Genomic DNA, 25,917 nt, shown 5'->3' with positions numbered 1-25,917 from the left:
AGAGCATATTCACAAAAGTGAATAAATATCAAATTGCACAAAATAAAGACCCACAAAAAAAGGTATTTTCACTGCATTCAGGCCAATAAGAAACTGATAGAAACTGATATCTTTGCATTCAGAGCAAATGGAGCAAATAATAAGAAACTGAGGAGGACCATTACAACTGCATGCCTTTCAAAATAAGTTATTTTTCAAAATAAAAGACATGTCCAACATCAGATGTGCATTAAATATTATTTACTTTTTTGACCAGCTGTCCGCGACCCATCCAAAACGGGTCCGCGACCCACTTTTGGGTCCCGACCCACCAGTTGTGAACCACTGGTATAAAACACACAATTTAAACATGTCGCATTGTAGCAAAGATGCTAATTCTCTTTATGTATGGTGTGTGTGTGTGTGTGTGTGTGTTTTCTCCAGTTGTCTGCCTGCTAGTGAACATTTCCGCAGCGATGTTGGGAAAACCAAAGAAGGCTCAATCCCTCCTCTGGTCTACAGCATCGCTAACCGCACGGACAAACAGGTCAGTGGTCCGTCTTCACTCTGCACTGTTGTCACCTCAAACTCACCTGAACCAATTTATGTTATTACAGTATTAGTTCAAAACAAAAGAAAAAGGCTAAGATGTGAAGATAGTTTCACATCCAGATGTATTTTCCAGCACAAATGCTTGTTCAACATTTTTGGCAAATTAGCCTATCTCTATAGTCTTAGGAGTAGGTTCATTACCTTTAATTGTTGGTGCAAACTGTTTTTAGATCGGCGGGACAGAGACGCGAGCTCTGCACAGCACATGGAACTTTCGCCTTTCCCTCGTCAAACTCATCAAATACACAATCCAGCAACTCCAAAAAGTTGTGACCTGCACATTCACCATGTGTTTTGGAGTTGTTGGATTGTGTATTTAGTTTGATGACGGAAACGCAGAAATACCATGAGCCTCCGTAATGAACCTACTGCTATGACTATAGGGATTATGGCAATAGGTGAATTTGCCAAAATGTTGAACTATCCCTTTAAAGTAAGCTCTGATGAGATGAAATCACTGTTGACTTTAGTAGAGTAACACTTTGTCCCTTTGAAGCAATTGGACAGAACGTAGTTCTTATTACGTAGTAGTAAACCTTTATTTAACCAGGCAAGAATTGCTAAGAATACATTCTTATTAGGCCAATGGCCGGGTAGGAGGTGAAAGGAGAGGGGGAGTATAACATTAAAATATAGACAATAAAAACACATATGACAACAGTGACACAAAAGAAAAGAAGAATAGAGACAGTAGGCCTAACATATAGCAATGACATACCACAAAGTGACAGTTAATTTGACATACAGTGACATACAACAAGTTATGTAAAGACAGTGATACTAGATGTAAAGACATTGATACTAGGCAACCATAAAAAAGAGGCAATAACAGAATAACAGCAATAACAGATGGTGAGGAGGCCCTTATAAACTGATTTGACATGCCTATAAAAAGACCTATAATTAGTTGTTGGTTTGTATACTTCAGGTACATGGATCAGACCTGTGATGTCACATGTTGTCCATCTGCACCAGACACAGTTACACTGATCAAAATGAGTGAACAAATAATTTATAGCACATATCATATACTCTAGTATATAGTAACTGATCATCTGGTGTGTTTTGGTCACACTCCTTGATTAGAATGCATTTCCATCAGTGCAGCACCAGTTATATCACACCACTGAGCTTCATTCAATTTCTCTTTCTCTTTGTAATATCAGTGCAATTTCAGTCACTAATTGATAGCAGCACCACCAGTTTAACTCAGCACTTCCTGTTTCCAGATTGTTCACGTTAAAGCTCCTCATAAAGTCAAATGGTTCAATAAAATGGATTGAAAAGCATTGTCCAGGTAATTGAACGGAACAGAATGAGAAACCAGGCTGTGAGTATTAGATTTTAGTTAAATCTAAACAAAGAGCCTACAGACTTTGTGAACCCATGTGTGTGGTCCTGACCCTGTCTGGATTTATGATTTCATTTTGGACCTTAAGTACATTGTTATGTGTGTATTCATAATTTATTGTCTTGTAGATATTTATTTGACATCTGTGCCTTTTTTTTTTGTGTTATTTTTGTCGTTGTTTTTATTGTTCTGTCTTCTGATGCTACCATGCCCCTCCCCTCCTCCCTCCCTCCCTCCCTGTCCTCCTCGCTCCTCTCTTAAGGAAGGAGAAAGAGGTGAGGAGGAGGTGGCTGTGGAGGTGATGTGCCTCCCTGCCAGCGGGTGCGACTTGGAGCTCTACACCCCAGAGCTGCTATACCACCACCAGCCTCTAGAGGCACCAGTAAGCCCCAGGAAATGCATTCTGATGAGCAAAGACAGGAAGAACAAAGGTGGCCAGGCTCTTGGCTGAGCTGTAAAAACTAAAATTGAGCTAATTCCACTCATTACACTAGTTAACCATTTTAGTTGCGCTTAGCTCAGGTATTTAAATTACAAAACTGAGACACATGTTGAATTGTGGGAAATGGAAAATGTTTAGTACAAATTCAAATTTCAAATTTTTCAAATTTATTAAGGGATAACCCCTTGAGATGCATCATCTCGTCTTCCAGGGGGTCCTAGTTACCATCAGATGAAAGCGAAACATGGACCATACCACTGGTTTAGCATGATTAAAGGGATAGTTCACCCAAAATTCAAATTTCACTCATTATCTACTCACCCTCATGTCGACTGAGGGCTGGGAGAAGTTTCAGAGTTCTCCGTGCCTTCTCGGAGTTACAGCGGGGCTCCGTGCAGCACTGCATGTCCATATGACGGTTGCGAACGGAGCTCACTTTTCTTCGTCCAAAAAGACACACCAAAAAACATCCAAATACCTCCATGCTGCTCGTATGTAATGTCCGTCTTGTATTGAAGCTCCGACATGAGAAATTGTTCTGAAAAAAATTTAATAAATCTATATTTTAAGCTTGTTTGTAGCAGAAGCTCCCAGTTTTGCTCTGCCGTAATCTTGCGCGATTTGCGGAGCCGTGAACAGGGTGTCAAATCGTGCAAGATTTGCACAGACACAGGCAAAGCAGTGAACTGAGACACTGGGAGCTTCCGCTACAAACAAGCTTAAAACATAGACTTATTTAATTTTTTTCTGAACAATTTCTCATGTTGGGGCTTCAATACAAGAAGGACATTACAGACGAGCACTATAGAGGTATTTGGATGTTTTTTGGTGTGTCTTTTTGGACGAAGAAAAGTTAGCTCCGTTCGCTACCATCATATGGACATGCAGTCCGCTGTAACTCCGAGAAGGCACGGAGGACTCTGAAACTTCTCCCAGCCCTTAGTCGACATGAGGGTGAGTAGATAATGAGTGAAATTTTAATTTTGGGTGAACTATCCCTTTAAGCCACTAGTTGATGTTTATTCTATTGAAAAGAGCCATAACACAATGGTTTCAAATGATTCCATGTCAGTCCAATAATTCCAGTGGAATCGCTCAGATCAATGAATTTATCAGAGGGGTGGGACAAATAATTTTTTTAATGTTGAGTTCACCTTTGATGAACTTTGACACCTGAACTTTAAGTCCTAAACTGTCTTCCCTGGAGTGTCCAGCGTAGAGGGAACTTTGTTTAACCTGTGGTTTTGGATATTAGCTGCTTCACAACAGAGTAATTCTAATAGCTTTCATCCCTCTTAAATAAACCTATTGAATTCATTGAAATGAAACATGGAAGCAAATATCCAGAGGTGGTTAACAAGCCGTTACAGAGGAAACAGACTTTTCAGACATTTCAATCTTGTTTCATTGTGATGGATTATGTCTCTGCAGTGACTTTAAAACTGCTTTTTGATAGAAAACAGCTGAAAGCAATGATTGGCCTGATGAAAAAATCAATCCCAACACTGATATAGTCATATGGTGAGGTTGGTGTCACATGTACAGGCTGCAGTCAGACGAGAAGACACATTAAGGTCAGGATGGGACGTTAAAGTTATCACTGAGATGAAGGGAGTGAAGATGTTAAAGAGTTTGGAGCCAACATGTCAGGAGGAGGTTTCTCTTAATTGTGACTTTACAGCTCAGCTAGAGTGAGGCCACTGGATGAGAGGAGCAAACTCTGAGGACAGTAGCAAAAAGGCTGATGTTCACTCGGCGGCTCACATTCACTCTGCACTGTGGCAGCAAACCAACTCAAAAACAAACCAAACAGCTACATTTTGAATGTTTTTTTTTCTGTCTATATTAAAACTCAAAGGGCTCTGCCTCTGTGGCGTCATGGTCAGTGCTCATTTAAATATTTATTTGGAATACTAAGTTTAGCTGCTAGAAAAGCAATTACAAAGAAATGGATTAAGCCAGACATCCCATCTACAAATGAATGGTATAATATCATTTACAATGTGTTTGTAATGGCAAGAATCACTTTTTCAATGAGGCTTCAGCAATCTAAATTTGAAGACGTCTGGAAGCGGTGGAAAAGGTTTATTTCCATGATACACCCCTCTTTTGAGTTTTTTTTTCTTTCTATATCAAGATGTGCTTGATTAATTATTTATTTTATTGTATTATTATAACAGAAAACACCCCATGTGTTATTTTATAAAATGCACTTTAAAAGGAAAAAAACAGCAACTAATGGAAATTAGCTGGAAATTGAAACCTATTATGCTTTTTAGAAAATATAATAGGGTTGGTATCAAATGATATACGTAGATATGTTATGGTTCCTTTCACCCGTGTCATAATTCTTGAGTAATAACCAGTGTTGCCAGCAAACAGCAGCAGGCTGGTCAGTGGTGCTCCCCGTGTGCAGCCTTCAGCCTTCAGACAGTGTCAGAGCGCTGGAGTCGGGAGTGTGAGCCGCCGAGTCGCTGACATTAGAGCCGAGGTGCCTGTTTTGTTTGCTCCGCTCTTTGCTCTCCTTCCTGCTCACCTGACAGACTGAACTCATTCTGGTTCACTTGGTTTCATGCTCTATTCCCACTAAAACAAATTTCCCCTCCTCCAAAAGCACCATCACCCTCCCCATCTGTCTTCATACTGATGAAGATGCATGCAAAGTCCCCTAAGCTGCTTTTTAACCAGAACAATGACCTGCCGAGTCCCCGACATGATGCAGCCAGCAGTGACAGGGTTACTCACACAGTTTTTGGAATCGGTTCATTTACATATCTTCACCAGACACCTGACACTTAAGATTAAAAACTGTATCAAATTGTGTTTCCACAGTATAGTAGATATTTTTGAGGACACAGGGACAAGATTCACATGAAGACATGTCACCAGAGTAAAGATAATTTGTATCCATACATATCTTATTCTCAGTATATGTTTCTATATTGTGATAATCATGACTAAGCACAGTATCTCGCACAGATAGGACAAGAGGAAATGGTGTTTGTGTGCGTCTGTTGGACCTGATTCAACAGTGTAGTTTGCACAAAGGATTGTGTGTTTGTTGTTTGGACAGCAGGTGGGTGGGCTTCTCCTGTTCCTACGGCCTCAAGGTAAACAGCACCCCCACTTCCCCTGAGTGGTGACATCCCCAGGCATTACTGTTGTTATCCACCTCAACTTTATTTGACAAACAAGGACCTTAATGACTAATTGTATCTCATTGACATTAACAACAATTGTTAGCAATTATACATAACTGTAACCCTTAAAGGAGACATACTCTGCCCCTTTTCCACATATTAAAACAGTCCCCACGTGTCTTAAAGACATGTCTGTGACATGCTTTGGTCAAAATCCCCCAAGGATCAAACATCACAGCTCTTTTCATCCTCTCTAAACAGCCCTGTTCAGAACGGCTGCTTTCAGTGCCTGTCCCTTTAAATGCAAATGAACCACTGCTTACCCCGCCCCCTTCTACTGGTACCAGGTAGGGGTGGTGTTATGCAAATTCAAAAACTAGTTACATCACTGGAAGACAACTGAAAGAACAGCTTGTGAAAATTGAAAATTACAGATATTTCTGTCAATTCTCACATTTTGGAGGCTGGAAGACAAACACCCAAATATACGTTATGTTAAAGAGCCTTCAAAAAGTGATATTTCCATAACGTGTCCCCTTTAATAACAAATGAGTTGCGAAGAATGAGGAAATTAGCTGTAGAGATCAAAAGAGTTTTTGCACCAGGGTGGAAACATGTTTATGTTGACTTGGACATTTTGGCTTCAGACTACAGTGGTTGTTATAGGAACCACAGTTGTTTCAATATGAGCTCATAGTTGAGACTTTATACATTGCTCTGCATTCTTGGTTTTTGTCATATGTTACCTGAAGCATCTGAAAGACTGTGAAGAGAGGATGATGCAGCACAGGGGTTCTCACCTGCTCTCACCCTGGGACACACACTTTCCCATCATCATTAAAGGTCCAGTGTGTAATAATTGTCAAGGCAAAATCTGAATATACTACCCATGATTATATTTGTATAAGTGTATAATCGTTATAAAAAAATTGTTTGGTTTTCATAGCCTTAGAATGATTCTTTTCTATAGATAGAGTAGTGTAAGCCCCGCCCACCTGCTGCCCAGAGACCAGACAAACACATCTTGTTGATCTTCTCTCCTTTTCTCTCTTGTGCTGTCTGTTTAAAACCCAACTATCACTGGTTTATTAACATCTTATATCAAGATGTGGTTTGTAGTGTGTGTGTGTGTTGGTTTGTGTGTGTGTTTAAAAACAACATTTGGTGGCACTTTGCATAGATTATCCACAGTGTTGAACAGAGCTGCACTAACTGACCGTGGCCACACTGGACACCTCAGCCATTCTCCATGTCTACATCCGTTTTGGATGTTGGACTTCCTCACACGCCCGAAGGTTCACTAACTGTCATCTCGTCCATCATAATCACCGTAATGGAAAAAACACTCCCCCTACTGGCAGCTCCTGAGAAGACGCCTCCCTTACACCTTTAGGAAAAATAGTTGGTTGTTAATACTCAGTGACACACACAGTGAGGGTTTAAACCAGGATTTTTGTCTACAACATTTTGACTATGTGTCATAACCTGGGCAGGTGTGAAACCTACAAAAAGCTGAGAGATCAAGAGTCCCTGTCTGTCATAGCATGGATTTCTAAACTGCAGACAAGGCAAAGCAATTTTATTTATATAGCCCGTTTTTACAAACAGTTTGTCTCAAAGGGCTTTACATGGCATCATAACAACATAACAAGATCCTCTGCCCTAGACCCTCACATCGACTGAGGAAAAACTCCATGGAAAACCCATTTAACAGGGAAAGAGGGGGGTGTAAACTACAAATAAACTACAAATATAAACTACAAAGTACAACAGCAAGCTGTTCAGGCTCCAATCCAGCTTCAAAATGTTTTAGTAAATGATCAAGAAACAAGAGGGAGTCCACCTGTAGCCGAACTGTTAAGGTGATGGATTGGAATTGGATTGGAACTGTTTCAGCTTTGGGACTACCTTTATAGTGTAGAAACCTGGAGGGGCCTGCTGCCTGCACCCCAACTATAATTTCCCTTTAGTTACGATGACTTTGCTTTGTCATCATTAAAACTCCACTGCTGCTTCAATTCAGTTAAAGGCATGTAGAACATGGTTCCATGTGAGAAAGGGAACTTTCTAATGCCCAGTAGATGAACAGTGTGATTTGAAAAAGAGACTCTTTTTTTCCTACAAAACTTTTATTCACTACATAAATCGATGAACCTTTGTGTACAGGAGTATGATACTGTGTGAGAAGTAAACTTTCAGTGGATACCTCAAAATAAAGAGCTGAAAGCAGCTGGTACTGTAGTTGGTAGACTGCAAACAGCTTCAACTTTGTTTTGACCTGGTCTAGTTGTACCTGCTCTGCACAGCCATGAGGAATTCAAATAACAGTGTAGGAACTGCATGAGTTAGTTCTGTTCAGGGGTGGATTTTCCCTTTGTGGCAAAAAACAAAAAATGATATGCTGCTCCCCCACCCTCCCCCCACACCATCTCCTCCATTTTCCCCTCAGTGACCTCTGAACTGATCATGTTGCCTTGTTATAAATAGAATGAACGTATATGTCATAAACTGAGCCGACCTTTCACCTGGTCCTACTGAGCCCCGGTGAGTTTCCCACATCATGTTTAAATCGTCAGGCTTTCAAGTTATCCAGAGTGATAGATTTGACACAACCGTCCATGTCTATGGCTCTTGATTTTGTCCATGATTTCCTTCATGGGCTGACGTCTCACCTCACAGCGCTGCCGAACCGAGCGGAGAGGGAAACTCACCTGATGATGGACAGAGGTAGCCAGTGTAGAAGACACCTGGTTATCACTATGTGACAGTTAAGGAAAACAGTTGTGCTGTAATCGGGGCCCAGTCGTTCAAAAGGTGTAATCTGAGGTGTAATTTTGAGATCCCCTTTTTTTCTATCCAGGATCACCAAATCTGTCTTAATTTTATCCCAGTTGTTCAAAGCAACATTGGATTGGATCAGTCTGATCCAGATCCAGTCTTTTCAAGATTACCAAACCAGGATAATGAGTGCTCTAAATGTGACTGTGTATGATACTGAAGGCTGATAGATACGTAAAAAAAAAAAAAAAAGGTGTAACAGCAGCATGGGCTCACTCTTAAGTGTATTTATTTGAAAATGGGGTGCATGTATGGTTTTCTGTGCTGTTTTTTGTTTCTTCCAATGCCTTATAAATAGCCAGACCTGATCTGACCCACGACAAATGAATAAAAAAAAGCAAATGTACAGTTCATTAGTACATTAGTCAAATACATATACATACTCTTCCATGTTTTTCAAATTTGAACTTCAAAATTCAAAATACCAATTTCAGTCTTCATTTAATAATCCAGTAGTTGGGGGGGAAATACATTTTTTTTGTGAAATAATCAGAAGTTAACTTTAATTACTATATCACTAAAATGTAAAAATCAGTCACAAAATATCAATGTATATTACATTATAAATGTTGCTTATTTGACCAATTTGAATTGAATTTAAATGACATTTTGTTCCTGGACTCCACCCTGTATCCACCAAACTACTGGGATCAGCATAATCCTGTTTTTTTGGACCAAAGTTATCCCAATCCTACTGAAAAGTTTTGAACAACATAAATTGAGGGTTTGATCCAGATTAAAACCAAGATTGGATTATGTGATCCAATCCAATCTCAGAATCTGTTTTTAGTTTTGAACAACCCATTTTCAAGATTTGATCCAATCTATTATCTAAAATCCGATCAGATTACTTTTGGACAACTGGGCCCTGTTGATTGACAGATGTGGCCGAGGTATTGCAGTAAAATTAGCTTGATTAACTTTAAGTCTACATTTATATTTATATTATTTTATGTATTAGGCTATATTGTATGAGCAGCTGGTGGGCAGTGCTCCTTCTAACCCCACCTGTCCTTCCTTCTGATTGGCAGAGCCTAGTTAAGGTGGACTTCTGCAGTGGCTACACATGATTTAATTTCATCTTCACACTCGGTCGTAATGTACTGACGTTTCTAAGCCTCAGTAGAACCTAAAACAGTATCTTGGGATTGGTCAGTATTTGCTGAAATCCAGGAGGTCCAAGTGAATCAGAGATGTCTGGTTTCTGTTTTGCTGCAGTTCGCTGTATGTTGCTGGTGATTGACAACCAGAGCACATAACCAAACATCTCAGCTTCACATGACCCTTAGAGGAGAGACACAAAAGAACTAAACTGATGAAGTCCAACACGTCCAGTTGTCTTTAAATTCTTATCTCTTATAAACACTCTGATCCCTAAAGACAATGGCAGTGGTCTGATGGGTTTTGTGCTGCAGGTTTTCATGAGTTAATGACTTTTTTTTTTTTTGCCGCTGTCCTCCAGCTCCTCATCTGTCCTCCTGTGACTCGGTTCTTCTTCGGCCGCCGCGAGCCCTTCCACAAGCTGCTGATCCAGGGAGACTCGGCGGGCAGACTGTCCCTGTGGAGCATCCCAGACACCTCGCCTCTGCAGCCGCTGTCCACTGCTGCCGGTGAGGACACACGACAGAGCTGTAAAAACACACAGTTGAAGAGTGATATCATATCTTTTTCACTCTCTCAGCTGTTGTTAGACTGGGATTTGCTTTTTCTCTGCCTCCAGTTAAAGTTTCTTGCTGTCATTCCGTCTCTCTCCGTCTCTGCAGAGCTGCAGGTGTCGTCCACCATCAGTCTCCAGGAGGCGTTTGATAAGTTGACCCCTGTGTCTGCTGGGATCATCGACCAGCTCAGTGTCCTGCCTGGAAAAGAAGAACCCATCAAGGTCTGAACCATCCCGCACAACACTTGTTTTTAATGTTTTCACCATGAAACATTATCACAATCAAGTAAAACTAAATGATTCAGGTTCAGTTTAACTTTAAAGGCGAATTTCTAGCCTCAGAGTAAGAAATAAGATCTAGTTCAGTGCCCTCATGGTGTTGTTGTTATTGTGTCTCCTCCCTCAGGTGACGGCCAGCGTATACATCCCCTCTCAGGGTCGACTGGTGTGTGGGAGAGAAGACGGCAGCATCATCCTGGTTCCTGCCACCCAGACCGCCATCGTCCAGCTGCTGCAGGGGGAGCACATGCTCCGGAGAGGTGAGGAGAGGAGAGGAGAGGGGAGCGGAGGGGAGGGGAGGAGAGAGGAGGAGAGGAGAGGAGAGGGGAGGAGAGGGGAGAGAGGAGAGGAGAGGGGAGAGGAGAGGAGAGGGAGAGAGGAGAGGAGAGGGGAGAGAGAGGGACGGAGGAGAGGGAGGAGGGAGGGGAGGAGGGAGAGGAGGGGAGAGGAGAGGGGAAGAGGGGAGGAGGGGAGGAGAGGAGAGGGGGGGGGGGAGAGGAGAGGAGAGGAGAGGAGAGGAGAGGAGAGGAGAGGAGAGGAGAGGAGAGGAACATCCAGGGACAAGAGATTATGGACAGTGACAGAAAAGTGAACAAAATGAGTTGGTAGTTATTTCGTATGGTGCTGCTCGCTAAACATAGAAGATTTTACCTAGACAAGACAGTTCCAGTTTACCAGGCCTCTGTTCACAGAGCTACAGGTTTTCTCCCACAAGTCTTCACAAAGTTGCTGAGATCTACTTTTACTTAGGGAAGTGAAAACTACTGAGCCAACAGTGTGTTCATGGAAGAGCTGTGCAAAAACCACAGTTATTGCACATCGGTTCGTGGGGACTGATGCCCAGTAGTTTTAGGAACTATTCCTAAATCATAAATTAGGATATAAAACATTCTGTTGACACCAGGTAACTGATCAGACTGAGACTGTTGAAGGCTCCACTTCATCTATCTTCCACTCTGAGCGTCATGTCTGTCCTTCCTTCAGGCTGGCCGCCCCATCGGACATTGCGCGGTCACCGGAACAAGGTGACGTGCGTCCTCTACCCGTACCAGATCTCCCCCCGCTACGACCAGCGCTCGCTGGTGTCTGGAGGAGTGGACTTCTCCGTCATCGTCTGGGACATTTTCACTGGAGAGATGAAGCACATCTTCTGTGTCCACGGAGGAGAGATCACCCAGCTCATCATCCCCCCGGAGAACTGCAGCGTAAGGCCTCTGACACACACACACACACACACACACACACACACACACAGCTCTGTATTTGCCTTGTAGCTTTGCTTTATTTTTATTTTCTTATTAGTTTTCCTCAGTTTTTTGTCTGTTGTATTTGTGGAGAGATGTTTTTTGTGTCTCTGACATTAGTTTTAATGTTGCCGGGTTGATGTTGTTTCTATTGAAGTAACTTTAATGACATCATGTCATGGTCAAACTTTGAAAACCACACAAAGAGCTCACAGACTCTGTGTCTGTGTTGGTTAAATGACATTTAGATGAAATAACTACATCTGTGTTGTTGCCACGGAAATCAGGTAACGTCTGTTGAGTTGACCACAACTATAATGACTGACCTATCACATACTCTAATGAGACGCTGGATGTTCTCCATCTGCTGTTGTTCATTTTGAGTCTTTCAGTTCTATTTGTATTCATTTTAGAGGGTTTTATTTTATAATTCCACATTTATTTATTTATTTTTGGAGACTTTAAATGTCATTTTATTTGCATTCAATGCAGGGCTGTGATTATCTCACAGATTCAGAACAAGGCAACAGTCACACAACAAATCTCCAGCAATAAATAAATGAGGATTTATAAAATAAAAGGCCCCTGGAAAAAATAAAATGTAATTTTTAAAAATCTATTCATTTATTGAAGTGAATGGCTATTTATTTATTGATTCACATACATTTGTACATTTATTACCAGATGTATTGATTTCAGTTTTTATTTATTTAATATGGATTGTGATGGTATTCCAATATCAGAAGATGTCAAAATCATAAAATCTAGACATTTATTATAGGTTACCACCTTGTTTTGTTTTTTTTAGCACCTTTCTCTTCACTGTCTTACAGTGAATATTAATTTCTAATTCCAAATGGCAGTCTAGTAGTTTTTACACCTCCACTAGGGGGCAGCAGAGCCACACACTGTCCCACACACACAGGTCTTAAAGTTCACAGGTGAATTCAGATTTGATAAAACGTTGAACCCAGTCGCTACCCAGAGTTCCTCTTAACTTGTCGGTGACGTGTCGGTCTTGAAGTATCGCTGTAACCTGTGTTTCCTCTGCAGACCCGGGTGCAGCACTGCGTCTGCTCGGTGGCCAGCGACCACTCTGTGGGTCTGCTGAGCCTCAGGGAGAGGAAGTGCATCATGCTGGCATCCAGACACCTCTTCCCCATCCAGGTCATCAAGTGGCGTCCAGCAGACGACTACCTGGTGGTCGGCTGCTCCGACGGCTCCGTCTACGTCTGGCAGATGGATACAGGTGAGAAACAGGCGAGCAGGCGGGGGACAGGTCCTCTGTAAAGCTGCATCACCGGCATGGCTCAAATCATTTATCACAATTCTATGATTCAATGTTTGGTCACACTGCAGGAGTTTGGGGTTGTAAGGATGCTCCTCAGAGTAATGAGCAGGGGTGTAATTTACAGGGGGGTTAGGGGGGTTATAACCCAGAGAAACATAATGAACACAGCCACATGGCCAACAAACAGTTTGAAATAGTTGTTTTGCTACATAAAAGGAGGAAAACACTGTTCAAAGGAGTTGATAGTTTAATCGTTAAGTTAAGTGAATAGTTGTCTTAAGTTAGCTGGTTGCTAGTTTGCTAGTAGCTAGAGGTAAATCTGGGGGCGGACGCCACAGAAATGTGCTGGTAGGATTTAGCTGATCTGAGAACTGATCAAATTTGGTCTTTACATTGTGTCAGTGACACAGTGGTGTGCTATGTTATAATGCCTCTGCAGACTAACTGTTAGCTTTGTCATAGCCTTGCTTCCTAAATCACAAATTGTGTCATTAGTTCATCTGCCTGGTAAGAAATAGCTACACAGTGGCAAGTGGTGTTATGATGAATTAATAATAAGCTTTAGTTCTGTCAGAATAAACGCATGAAGTATAATTACAAGCATTTCATAAATGTCGAGGGCTTTTATTGACAATTACATCAAGGTTCTTGTATGGTTAGAAGAAGTTGCTCTCGGAGGATGTTTTGGGATCATTCGTTATTCATGTCTGTGAGTGAGTCCACTCTTCACACATGAATGGTGTCAGGATGCTTTATCGTTGGCATGACAGAGGACTGATCACCTGTACATCCTCTCTTGGTCCGTGAAGACATTTTGTTTTCATGGACAATCTGCAGTGTGAGATTAATATAATCAAACAAAACATTTTACATACTCATAAGAAACAATGGAGAGAGGAGGTTTGGAAATGGACTGAGGATTTATTTGTGAATGAATGAAGATTATTACACAGAGCCAAATGTGAGACTAAATGGAGGCTAAGACAGAGAACGGAAAGTTTTGATTGATAATTAAGCAAATTTTGAAGTTGCTTTTGTGGCCATCCTGTTCATTGTGCTAATTAATGTCATGCTAATCAAGAAGTGGAAAAGTTCTTGCTATAAAAAAAGCTAAAACATTTAAGGCTGTACACACAAATTTGCATTTGGCTAAAATATGAAAGAAAAAGACTGCATTCAAAATGCGCTGGCCCGACCCGACCCATGTCTGATCCTGGTCTGATCCTGGTCTCTATATGAGATACATTCATATTCATATTGATCTTCTCATCTCACTGTTATAAAAAAGCGAATCTGCCCAAGTATTTCTTTAAAGGGATAGTTGAACATTTTGGCAAACTGGCCCATTGCCATAATCCCTATAGTTTCGAGTAGGTTTGTTAACTTTAATTGTCGGTGCAAGCTGTTTTTAGAACGGTGGAGTTGTTTTTGAGGCAAATTGCTTGACGAAAAACTGCCCCCGATGCGAACGCGCATCGGCTGTTTTGTATGAATTTACCTCTAAAACAACTCTGTCTCGTAATGTTCCATTATTATCTCATAGCGTGGTGAATGTGCAGGCGCGTGGTGAATGTGCAGGTCACAACTTGTCCACGGCAGCGTTGTGGAGTTGTTGGATTGTGTATTTGATGAGTTTGATAAGGGAAACCAAGAAATCCCTTGAGCCTCCGTAGCGTAGCTCTGAGCAGCTCACAGCTCTGCTCCGCCGTTCTAAAAACAGCTTGCACCGACAATTAAAGGTAATGGACCTACTCCTAAAACTATTGGTTGATTATGGCAATGGGCCACTTTGCCGAAATGTTGAACTATCCCTTTAAAGCTCGTGACTCTCTCTTTACTCTCCACCTCTGACACTGCAGCTCCAACCATGACAGAATCATCTGCAGTAAACATGTATATGGCACAGCAGCAGCAGCACAGGGGCAACATTAGCTTGAATCATGGCCAGCCACTTGTGTGTGTGTGTGTGTGTGTGTGTGTGTGTGTGTATATGTCTGTGTGTGTGTGTGTGTGTGTGTGTCCTGAATGAGCTGTAGTGCTGGGGGATTGCAAGTTAGCTAAGTGTGAAATTAAGGAACGTGTGTGTGAAGCCAGGCGTTGGACATGTAATAGGGCCATGGCTTGCAGGCGGCACACGCACACACACACACACACACACACACACACACACACACACACACACACACACACACACACACACACACACACACACACACACACACACAGACAGGTATAATGGTGCCACTTCTCCTTTCACTCAATACCAGAGTTGTCAGCTGTGTCTGCAACTAATGATGTCTCTGTAAAGCGTTCTCTCTGTCTGTGAAGGCAGAGATCTGTTGCAGTGAGAGTGGGAGAAGACTCTGTCTGAGACCTGAATCATATTCAAGTGATAATGGATGGTGAGACTGAGTGGGAGATGGGGAGAGAGAGAGTGGAACATTGATATAGATAGAGGAGAGCAGACAAGATGAGAAAGATTGATAGAAACAGAAACAGAGACACTGTGGGACAGGAATGAAAAAGCACATGGGTAAAGCTGGAAATCACACAATTGTAGTAAGGAAAATGTAAAATATATAAGATGTTAAGATTAAAAAGTAAAACAAAAAAAGAACGTTTAAAATCTGTTTCAAATGTGGAATAACTAAAAAAGATCATTTTATTAAGTGTTGTGTAGTTCAGTGGTTCCCAACCTTTTGTCTTGTGTAGCTGTAGCTCCTGAGTTTATTTGTCAGACCATGAGTCCTCCCTCACACATACATGTTGACTCTCCAAAAGTGTTCATATAAAACCGACACAACTGATTATGAAAATGAAAATCATTTGAATTTCTCTCTTTAATTTGACAAATACATTTTTACAGTGAATAATAATAAATTAATGAAATAATAATGATTTTTGTTCTTTTGAACTCAAATTAAACACAACTAAATCAGAATCTGTTTGCCTTCCAAATAAAAATCAACCTGCTTTGTTCTATTAAACTCTTGTAACACTCAAAACATATAACGTTCAGCTCTCTTGAGTCCACAGCAGCAGTAACTGGATGTGTTTGCCGTGGCCTTGGCAGCATGTGTCTTCACAGAGCTGTGCCACAGGTTATTGTCTCCCAGTGGGAACTAGATGTGGCGAGCACGTAATATTTTAGTAATGGGCTTATGAAATAACTGAGAATATTAACCTATCATCTTGTAAATAAATTGATAAATATTGCCACATACCCCTGCAATGTGCTCGTGTACCTCTAGGGGTCCACATACCCCTGGTTGGGAATCACTCCAGTTCATTTGTCCTCAACATTGAATCCAAATGTATTTCTCTCAAAATCAGAACGAAACTTTGTCATTTTGAAACAGCCAAGGGCCGTAAACTACTACTAAGATTAAGATTAAGAGTAACTTTATTGTCCCACAATGTGAGAAATTTGTTCTGGGCAATTCGCCGATGCTGCAGCCGCAAGTAACACAGAACATACGATTTACACACGATCACATACAAAGTGCCGGAGAGTGCAAAACACATGGTGCATTGAAAAATTAATAAATAGCACTGAATAAAAAGTGCTAAAATTGTAGTAGGAAAATTACTAACCATTAAAACGCTAAGGCAGCAGCACGAGGCGGCCAGAGAACACATGATTACTACATGATTTAGCTTTCAGATTTTCCTTTATCAGAATTTCTGAGCCAGGAGGGTTCAAGTACCTTCAATCTAATTGTGTATTTCACAATAAAGTTTCAAGCTGGCATTTTAGTTCTCTTTATGGCAGCAGCAGCTGACTGTTGAACCCTCCGCTGAAGTGGGTTAAGATCCAGCTCCAAACATAGTAATCCTGATCCTGATGCCACATACACATTGTCTTAGTAGTGAAAATCAAAGATCACTGAACTACATTTAGCTCTAATAACAGCCCAAATGTATTCATACCCCTGTCAAATACAAGGTATTTCTTATTTTTTTCCATTACAGTTTAGTATTTCAACTCAGATTTGACATAAATAGGACACGGAGGAAAGTCTGGAGCCATGACCAATTTATTTTTAGTAAAGTTACATTGTGGTGTTCGTTTAAACATTGAACAAAAATCACCATGTCCAAAATGACCAGAGAACTCAGTGAGGACTTAAGAGCACACATTGTAAATGCCAAAAAGGAGGGAAAGGATACACAAAGGTGCCAGCGTCGACAAAGTATCATCAAGTAGTACCAAAATCTGAGTTGAAATACTAATCTGTAATGGAAAAAATGAAGACATTCCTTGTATTTGACAAGGGTATGAATACTTTTGGGCTGAAGTGTACATTATTCCCTTAGCAAACTGAGATGGAACCTTGCATCAGTTGCTTTACAGACAGTTTAATATCAGATGAGGAGTTGGTATATAGTATTTGTCTGTCACTTCAGCACCACAGACAGCGCCATGGTTTCACCAACACACAGTTGTAGGTTGCAGGCTGGAGGGTGGAAGCTAACACCAGGTACTATGGAAGGTCAGGAGTGTGAGAAGAGTTAACTCATGTCAGTGAATCAGTACATCTAACCTGTGTCTGGGAATCATTTATATCTACAATCAATAAACAGCTAATCTGTGTAGACTTGTTTGGATATCTTCCTCTTGGTGCAGCATTATTACCTGATGTGACTTACAGCAGATGTTTGTTGACCTGTAGGAGCTCTGGACCGCTGTGTGATGGGCATAACAGCAGTGGAGATCCTGAACGCCTGTGATGAGCTGGCCCCGGCCACCGTGGACGGTCTGAGCCACTCCGCCGTCAACCTGAAGCAGGCCATGACCCGCCGCAGCCTGGCAGCGCTGAAGAACATGGCCACGCACAAACTGCAGACGCTGGCCACCAACCTGCTGGCTGCAGACAACGCTGACAAGGTAAACACACACACACACACACACACACACACTAAAGAACCAGCTTTATGGTTAATGTATGAGCTCTGCACGCAGGAAGACATGCTGTCCAGACTGGTTGTCGTGGGCAGGGGAGGTCGTCGTTCTTCATAGCTGCTCATTTTTGTCCCTTTGCCTGCTGTGATGTCCTTCAGAAACACTGCAGACAGACATGTCAGTAATGTTGATAATAACCCAACAACAGTGACATAAAAGCCATAAGAGCCCAAGAAACTCAGAAACACACACAGAAAACACTGAATGAGATTAGAAAATAAAACAAATAAAACACCAACAATTAATGGTAAAGTTAAAGCAGTAAGGAACAGATAAGAGCAGCTTAATAAAATAAGACAAAAAACAAAACAAACAATAGATAATAGCGTTAAATATTTCACACAGGATTAATGGCCATAAAAAAATACCACAATATTTAAGAAAGTTAAAAATACAATGAGACAGGGAATAAAAGATGACAGAAAGAGTGGATGCAGTTTAAAGGGATATTTCAACATTTTGGCAAATATGCCCATTGCCATAATTCCCATAGTCTTAGCAGTGGGTTCATTACTTTTAATTGTTGATGCAAGCTGTTTTTAGATTGGCGGGGCAGAGACGTGAGTTGTGCGGTATTTCCACGTTTCCCTCATCAAACTAAATACACACTCCAACAACTCCAAAACGCTCCGGTGGACAAGTTGTGATCTGCACATTCACCACACTATGAAATAATAATAACGTATGATTATGTAACATTACAACACATTCAGAACTTCTTGCGCTTTTGAAGTCACTCTGCCGAGCAGCCGTGTCTGGAGTCTAACAACTCTGGTGAATGTGCAGGTCACAACTCGTCCACCGGAGCGTTTTGGAGTTGGTGGATTGTGTATTTGATGAGTCTGATGAGGGAAAGGTGAAAGTACCGTGTGCCGTGCAGAGCTCACGTCTCTGCCCCACCGATCTAAAAATAGCTTGCACCGACAATTAAAGGGAATGAACCTACTCCTAAAACTATAGGGATTATGGCAATAGGAGAATTTGCCAAAATGTTGAAATATCCCTTTAAAAACAAAGAATCACTGGTTGAAGCATCTCAGACAAAGGCTCAAACACTGTATACAGTTTGTACTGCAGTGAGCAGCTCACTCTTTCTCCCATGCATCTGTGTATGTGCATGTGATGACATCACTCCTTGCAGGTGTGTGTGTGTGCCTTCAGACTGGTCATTAAGGCAAACTTGTCTAGCAATGGAAAAGAGGTCAGTCTGCTTTCATTAGTGAGTACATGTGTGTTTGAGAGCTGCTGGTTTTGGAGGGAAAGGCTTCCTGACAGCTTTTGTCAGACGTCGACTTGTAATGATGAGTTGAATTGATTTAGATCAGATTTTTCTGAGTTCAGATGTCTCCTCCTTCACCTCCTCAGATTTCTTTTTCGCTGCCATTTTGTCTCATTCATCACAAACTGACACACACACACACACACACACACACACACACACACACACACACACACACACAGACTGGTCCTGTGGGTCAGATAGCTGGCCTAAGTCACAGACCAATTAAAACGCTGTTGGAGACGAACCAAAGGTCAACACTTCAGCCACCGTGTGTGTGTGTGTGTGTGTGTGTGTGTGCGTGTCTGCCTGGGAATCCTGGACTGTCTTCAGCGTGCAGTGTTTCTTTGCTTGTGAACTTGACTTTCCAGAGCTGCTCAGATCTACAGAGATATGAGTCAGTGCTGCTTCATTCCTCCAGTCCTGTCTGGAAGACAGTTATCTCAGCCTGCTAACCTTCACTTAATGCAATACAGACTGGAAGGAAGGAAGTCTCTAATGCTGCAAAGAGGCAGGTAGCAGGAAGCTTTGACACTGAGAAATACTGTAACTCCAGTGTCATCATAATTTATATCATCACTGCTGCTTTGTTTCCTCTGTCGTCCAGTCAAGTTGCTTTCTGAGCCACAGCACTGAACAGTGGCCACAAGTGGTTTGCAGATCATTATGATGTCACAGTGACGTTGACCTTTGAACATTTGGATATAAAATGTTTAAACCTTTTTTTTTTCTTATAAAAGTTTAACTTAAATTGTGTGATAATTAGTGAATGAATTTGGGAGTAGTGGTGACCACTGACCCTTCACCACCCAAACCGTGGCAGTTCATCTTTGTGCCAAACCTGAAGAGGTTTGTGTGGCAAATGTGCAGGTCACCAGAGCATTTTGGAGTTGTTGGATTGTGTATTTAGTTTGATGAGGGAAATGCGAAAGTACCATGCAGCTTGCGTCTCTGCCCCGCCGATCTTAAAACAGCTTGCATCGACAATTAAAGGTACTGAACCTACTCCTAAAACTATAGGGATTATGGCAATAGGTGAATTTGCCAAAATGTTGAAATATCCCTTTAATGATCATGGGAATATTTGGGTCCCAGGGTGAGACCAGTTGAGAACCTCTGCTGTACTAAACCTGACTGTTGGACTCAGGTTCATGTGGGGGACACAGACATGAGGTCACTCCAGTGGGGTGGTTGTGTCTGCTCATCTGAAGGAAGGAGACTGTTTGCTAACTAATTCTCATTTAATACGATTCAGAATCGATATAAAATGTCCCAAAATCGATTTTAAAAAATAAAAAAGGAAACAAATCTGCTGGCTGTCGGCCTCCATTTCCTTAGAATTTAAAAGGCAGCATGTTTAACTGCACTATTTTAATGTTGTTACTTAAGCAATATGTGATATTGCTTTTATGCAACAGTTTCAACAATTCCATCGAAGCATGGATAAATGTTTAAAACTCAATGAATGTGAAAAAGACACTTTAGTCATCCTGTCTCATCATGAGGATCCTTTGCACCGATAGACTGAAGCAGAAATCATTAGGAATCAAATCGTTTTGAATCGAAAATCGATTTGGAATTGAATCATAGCTCCAAAAATCACAATCAAATCTAATCGTGAGATAGTAAAAGATTCCCACTCCTAACTACTACTACTAATAATAGTGCTGAGGTCAGATCAGATCAGATCAGATCAGAACTGAACTTGTGTGGTAATTGGTGAAAGTTCATTTTTGAATACAGATACAATATTAGGCAAATAATCTCACCACTTAATATCTGTTAAGCCTCTGATTGTAGAACTGATCTATGTATGTATGTATGCATTTCATTTTTGAAAACATACAGAAAAATCATCTGATTACTGTACATCTAATGGTTAACCTCCTTCATCTGTGTGTGCTGGGATGATGTGATGGGTCCTGATGGAGTAAACCCAGCCCACCTGGGCCTGCCAGCGTAGAAAACAAACACCATGAATAATTGAGTGTTTGAACAGTTCGTTCAGCTGCTACAGTTTGACTTTTACAGTCTCACTTGGAATCATTTAGCTCAGCATCCCCCTGTCTCCGCTGTGTCCTTTCTCCTCCACCAGATAACCTTTAGCGCTGATTCTTCTCCGTCTGTGTGTGTGTGGGATTTATTGTGGGTGTCTCCCAGGTTTTTCCTGCCATAACTGCCCATAATCACAACTCTTCTCTGAAAAGGCCAACACACAACAGCAGCAATCTTTTCTCCCCCCGTTCCGTCAAAAACACCTCACTGTTCTCCTCTCTGCCTCTCGCCTCTGAGTCATTTCTCTCACATATCCACTCAAATTATGGGTCAGAACCAGCAGCTACCCTCGGCGTGTCCGCCCCAGCAGGGTGTAATGACAGATAATGACCATGAAATGTCAGACTATCAAGCCAAACATCACACCCAGCCAGCTGCAGGTGTTCGTCGGTGTGTGTGTGTGTGTGTGTGTGTGTGTGTTCACAGCTCCTGTTTGTTTTCTGCTCAGGTTTAGTGTGTGAGCAGGTCCACGTGTGACTTTGAGCTTGTCCTCTGGCTGGGTTTTTTGCTGAACCTGCTGATCTGTAAATCTGTCGGTGTCATGAAAGAAAGACACGGAACCAGAGGTGAAGCTGGTAATTGGATCAACAGACAATTAATCTTCATTTCAATTTGATGTTTTTCAGCTATTTAAAGGAGACATATTATTCCTCTTTTCAACAAATTAAAATAGTTCCCAGGTGTCTTAAAGACTTATCTGTGACATGCTTTGGTCAAAATCCCTCGAGGATCAAATATCACAGCTCTTTTCATCCTCTTAAACAGAACCTGTTCAGAACGGTTGCTTTCAGTGCCTGTCCCTTTAAATGCAAATGAACCACTGCTTGCCGCGCCCCCTTCTACTGGTACCAGGTAGGGGTGGGATTATGCAAATTTGAAAACTAGTTACATCATTAGAAAAGAACTGTGATTTTAGATTTTCTTGTGACGTCGTGTTTTTCTTTTCGTAGACATTATAAATCAATCAAACAATGGTCATAATAGTAATCAGTATCATCAGTGATGGGAATAACGGCACAATCAAAAAAAGTTACTGTTTCCCCCATCAGCCTGCCTGTGCGGAGGAATACTGAGTGAGTTGGTTAGTTCCAGATAAAAAAAGAGGTTAGGGTTATGGTGAGGGGGTGAGGGGGTTAGGGGGGCAAGTCCAAGTTATTTGACATATTTAAGCATTTTAGTAACACAATAGTTACTGTTCCTGCTAATTAATTACTTTTATAATGTAATACCATATCGCCTGCATGCAAATACTCGCCTGTGCTCTAACAGCCGCCGGCTCCGACCTCATTCAGCATATTGAACGCCTGTTCAATTAAGTGTTTACCATAGTCTTGCACAAAAAAAAAGTGTTTTTTCGTTTTTGTTTCAGCCGCTCTCACCTCTGTCAGTCTCTCGCATGCAGGCGCACACACAGAGAGACACACACAGAGATACACACACAGAGAGACACACACAGAGAGACACACACAGAGAGACACACAAACAGGACAGGTCACTCACGCTGGACTGCTAATAGACAAAGACAAATATATAAATGCAGTTTTACTGTGTTGACATTACCGTGATCAACCCCCCTTACCGCTATCGTTCATAACACTGATCTGATTGGCTGCTCTGATCATCTCTCTGTGTCAACACAGACAAACTGTCTTTGTATTTATTGTCTGATGTCAATAAGGATGTGTTGAGGAAAAAAGTAGTTTTGTTCCAGTGGTCCTACAGTGACCTCCTTGCTCTCTGCATGATGGTCAGGTGCTGCTCATTGCAAAAATAAATAGTAGCCTAGTTTTTATTAACACCTGGGCTCCAAGTGGATTGAGCATATTAAACACCCGGCTATAAATGGTCATCTACGGTAACTCAGTTACTAATTCAGTTAATCAGACTGAAACTTAGAAGCTCAGCTGGTTTCCTCCACTGTAACAGTTTGTCTGTAACAACATCTATGTCACGTCTGTCCGTCCTGGGTGAGGGATCCCTCCTCTGTTGCTCACCCTGTTTCTCTGATTTTTCACTGTTAAAAGGGTTTTCTAGGGAGTTTTTCCTCAGTGGATGTGAGGGTCTAAGGACAGAGGATGTTGTTATGATGCCATGTAAAACCTTTGAGACAAACTGTTTGTAAAAAGGGGCTATACAAATAAAAGTGCCTTGCCTTGCCTTCAGCAGCTGCTGCCTACCAGGAGACGACATTCAGTGACGTTGAAAAGGCCACTCTGTTTTTCTATATGTTTGTGTTCAGTGTTTGTTAACTATAGCTCTCTCTCTCTCTCTCTCTCTCTCTCTCTCTCTCTCTCTCTCTCTTGCTGTCACTCCCTCTCTGCATGTGTGTGTGTGTGTGTGTATGTGTGCTGGATTCCAGTGTTGTTTGCCAGAAGGGCCCTGCAGGACAATGACCTTTAAACCTACTGCCCAGGAGCTATAGAGCAGTGTGCGTGTGTGTGTGTGTGTGCGTGCGCTCGCGCAAGACAAGATATTCACATCATTTTTAAAAAATGCAATAGTCATAGGCATTTAGACCAGACTACTCTACCTCTGCCTCACTAAAGAACTTTTTTCTAGACTGAATTTCAGATTATTATTATTTTTTGTACCAGATTCCAGAAACTTGAGTTTCCTCTGTTTCTGTATCTGCATGTGTTCATTTAGCCTCAGGCAACATTTCATAGTGGCTCCATCACAACCTTCAGTAACATGTGGCTGTGTTTGTCTCGTTGATTCACGTCTGTATACATGTTGAGTACCACAGTTTTCCTTTAGATGGCAGTGTTGCTCCACCAGAACGCCACACACACAGGAACACACACGCATTGAAACCCAGAGAGGAGGTTCTGATCTTGTGTTTCACGTTCAAATGTCTGTTGATGTGAACAGTTCAGCAAGTGGAAGATGAAATGATCTCCAAAAGACATGAAGTTACACATGACACATTCCCTCTGCATTTTAAACAATATATATATTTTTATTTTCATCTTATCCATGTTCAAAATGACAGAAAAGGAAAAGCAACAGCAAAGGTTTGCCCCCCCCCCTTTGGAAACTATCACAGTGTGTCAATAGTAAATATCTTGTCTGATACCTTGGTCAAAGTTATGTGAGAGCTCAAGTTTCCTGGGTTTCTCATTCTTTTACAGGCTGCTGCTTTGTTTCCCTGTTTCACTGTAAAACTGTAGAAAACTTAAATAATACACTGAGATTCATTAAAAGAGTGTTTCTTGTTTAACTTTATGTCTTTTAGAGATCATTTCATCTTCCACTTACTGAACTGTTCACATTAACAGACCTGTGGACCATGGGTGCCCAAACCTTTGCATGACCGGGGCATGAGCAGGACCTCAGTGGGTGCTTTCAGACAGAAGCAGTTCTGGTTCTGGTTCTGGTTCTGGCTCCGTTCTGGACTCTCACCACCTTGGTGCTTTCTGTTGAACCAGCCCACGTTCACACACACACACACAGTTTAGGGAGAACCAAAGTGGGCATAGTCAGTAAACACAACAGCAGCAACATTTTTTTGCTGTCTCTGTAATCTTTCTTTAATTTTTTAATTTAAGTTTATTGATTATTTGGTGTGGGGTGGAGTGAACCCAGCCTTGATCATCTCTTCTCCAAGTTCAAAGTTAAGAATTTCTTTACTTTATTAAGCCCCAAAGGGAAATTCATACAACTTGCTCTGTCTTGTACTACTTTCTAGCAGCCTAGAATACGACACGCCCACTGATGATGTCACGGTTCGCAGCGAAGAAGCACCTGTTTCTTGTTTCCCTTGGGAACTGACTTTTCAGGTTCCGAACCCGTTATTTTTTTGGTCTGAACGCGCCAGCCGGTTCAAAATTGCAGGTCACAAGTTACAACTTGTCCACCAGAGCGTTTTGGAGTTGTTGGATTGTGTATTTAGTTTGATGAGGGAAATGCAAAAATCCCACGAGCCTCCGTTGCGTTCACTGAGCAGCTCACGTCTCTGCTCCGCCGTTCTAAAAACAGCTTTCACCGACAATTAAAGGTAACAAACCTACTCCTATGACTATAGGGATTATGGCAACAGACGAATTAGCCAAAATGTTGAACTATCCCTCTAAATTCAGCATAACAAAACAATCCTTCATTCAACACTGATTGAAATCCAGTGTTGGCCCTTTGATATCTTCATTCCCTCACTTCATACTCTCCCTCCTGTCCTTCCTCAGAGTCGGACTCTAACTGGATCACACTTGTCTGATTGCAGTGGTGGGGTCATTAACATGTAAACAAACAGCACTCTTCTACATACAGCTCCACACAGGTGCCTCTGCTAATGCAATTACTATCGAGCAGCGTGTTAGTATTGGTTGCAATTACAGCTGATGTGTGTGTTTGTTGTGGATCTCTGTCCGTGAGACAGTTTGTGTTCACAGGAACGACCGATTTAAATCATTATTTGCCGAAGTAACAATGCTGGGCTTTGTTCTCTGAGGAAATCTGCCTCTGTTCCCTGCAGGAGGACGTAGGCGGCTCTTCGTTAACACGTCAGCTGTATCGACTTCACAGGATGATTATATGTTAGTTTCACCGCTTCCAAATGGCCGACCACTCAGATTAAACATCCATATCATGTTTTCATCATCGTTAAATAAGACAGTTTCCTCCCTGAGCTGCAGAGAACCAGCGACCGTCTCGTAAACCTAGATTCAGTCAGCCACAACTTCATGCGTCACAAACCTGAGGAGCCAATGCTGTCTCCTTGGGAAGGCCGGGGTTCTTTGACCCTGTTTTCATGCCTTGTCAGTACAGAAACAATAACATAACAAATAAAA

The 25,917-nt window shown here is 41.7% G+C and overlaps 1 protein-coding gene across 2 annotated transcripts in view; it reads left to right on the top strand.

Annotated features, from left to right (window-relative positions):
• The window catches only part of LOC146977407 (WD repeat-containing protein 7-like), a 50,581-nt gene that overhangs the window by 7,638 nt on the left and 17,026 nt on the right, over positions 1-25,917 (top strand). For both annotated transcript variants that reach the window (XM_085793660.1, XM_085793659.1), the window contains exons 9-15: positions 424-526; positions 9,825-9,972; positions 10,126-10,241; positions 10,426-10,558; positions 11,283-11,503; positions 12,596-12,791; positions 17,507-17,721. In XM_085793660.1, the coding sequence (XP_085649786.1) occupies positions 424-526; positions 9,825-9,972; positions 10,126-10,241; positions 10,426-10,558; positions 11,283-11,503; positions 12,596-12,791; positions 17,507-17,721 (1,132 nt within the window). The remainder of the gene's footprint in view (positions 1-423; positions 527-9,824; positions 9,973-10,125; positions 10,242-10,425; positions 10,559-11,282; positions 11,504-12,595; positions 12,792-17,506; positions 17,722-25,917) is intronic.

Source organism: Trachurus japonicus, chromosome 12, assembly GCF_045865225.1.
Source record: "Trachurus japonicus isolate A0001 chromosome 12, Traja_1.0".
Classification (NCBI taxonomy): Eukaryota; Metazoa; Chordata; class Actinopteri; order Carangiformes; family Carangidae; genus Trachurus; species Trachurus japonicus.
Note: the sequence above shows the minus strand (reverse complement) of the source record. Positions and strands in the feature narration are given on the sequence as shown.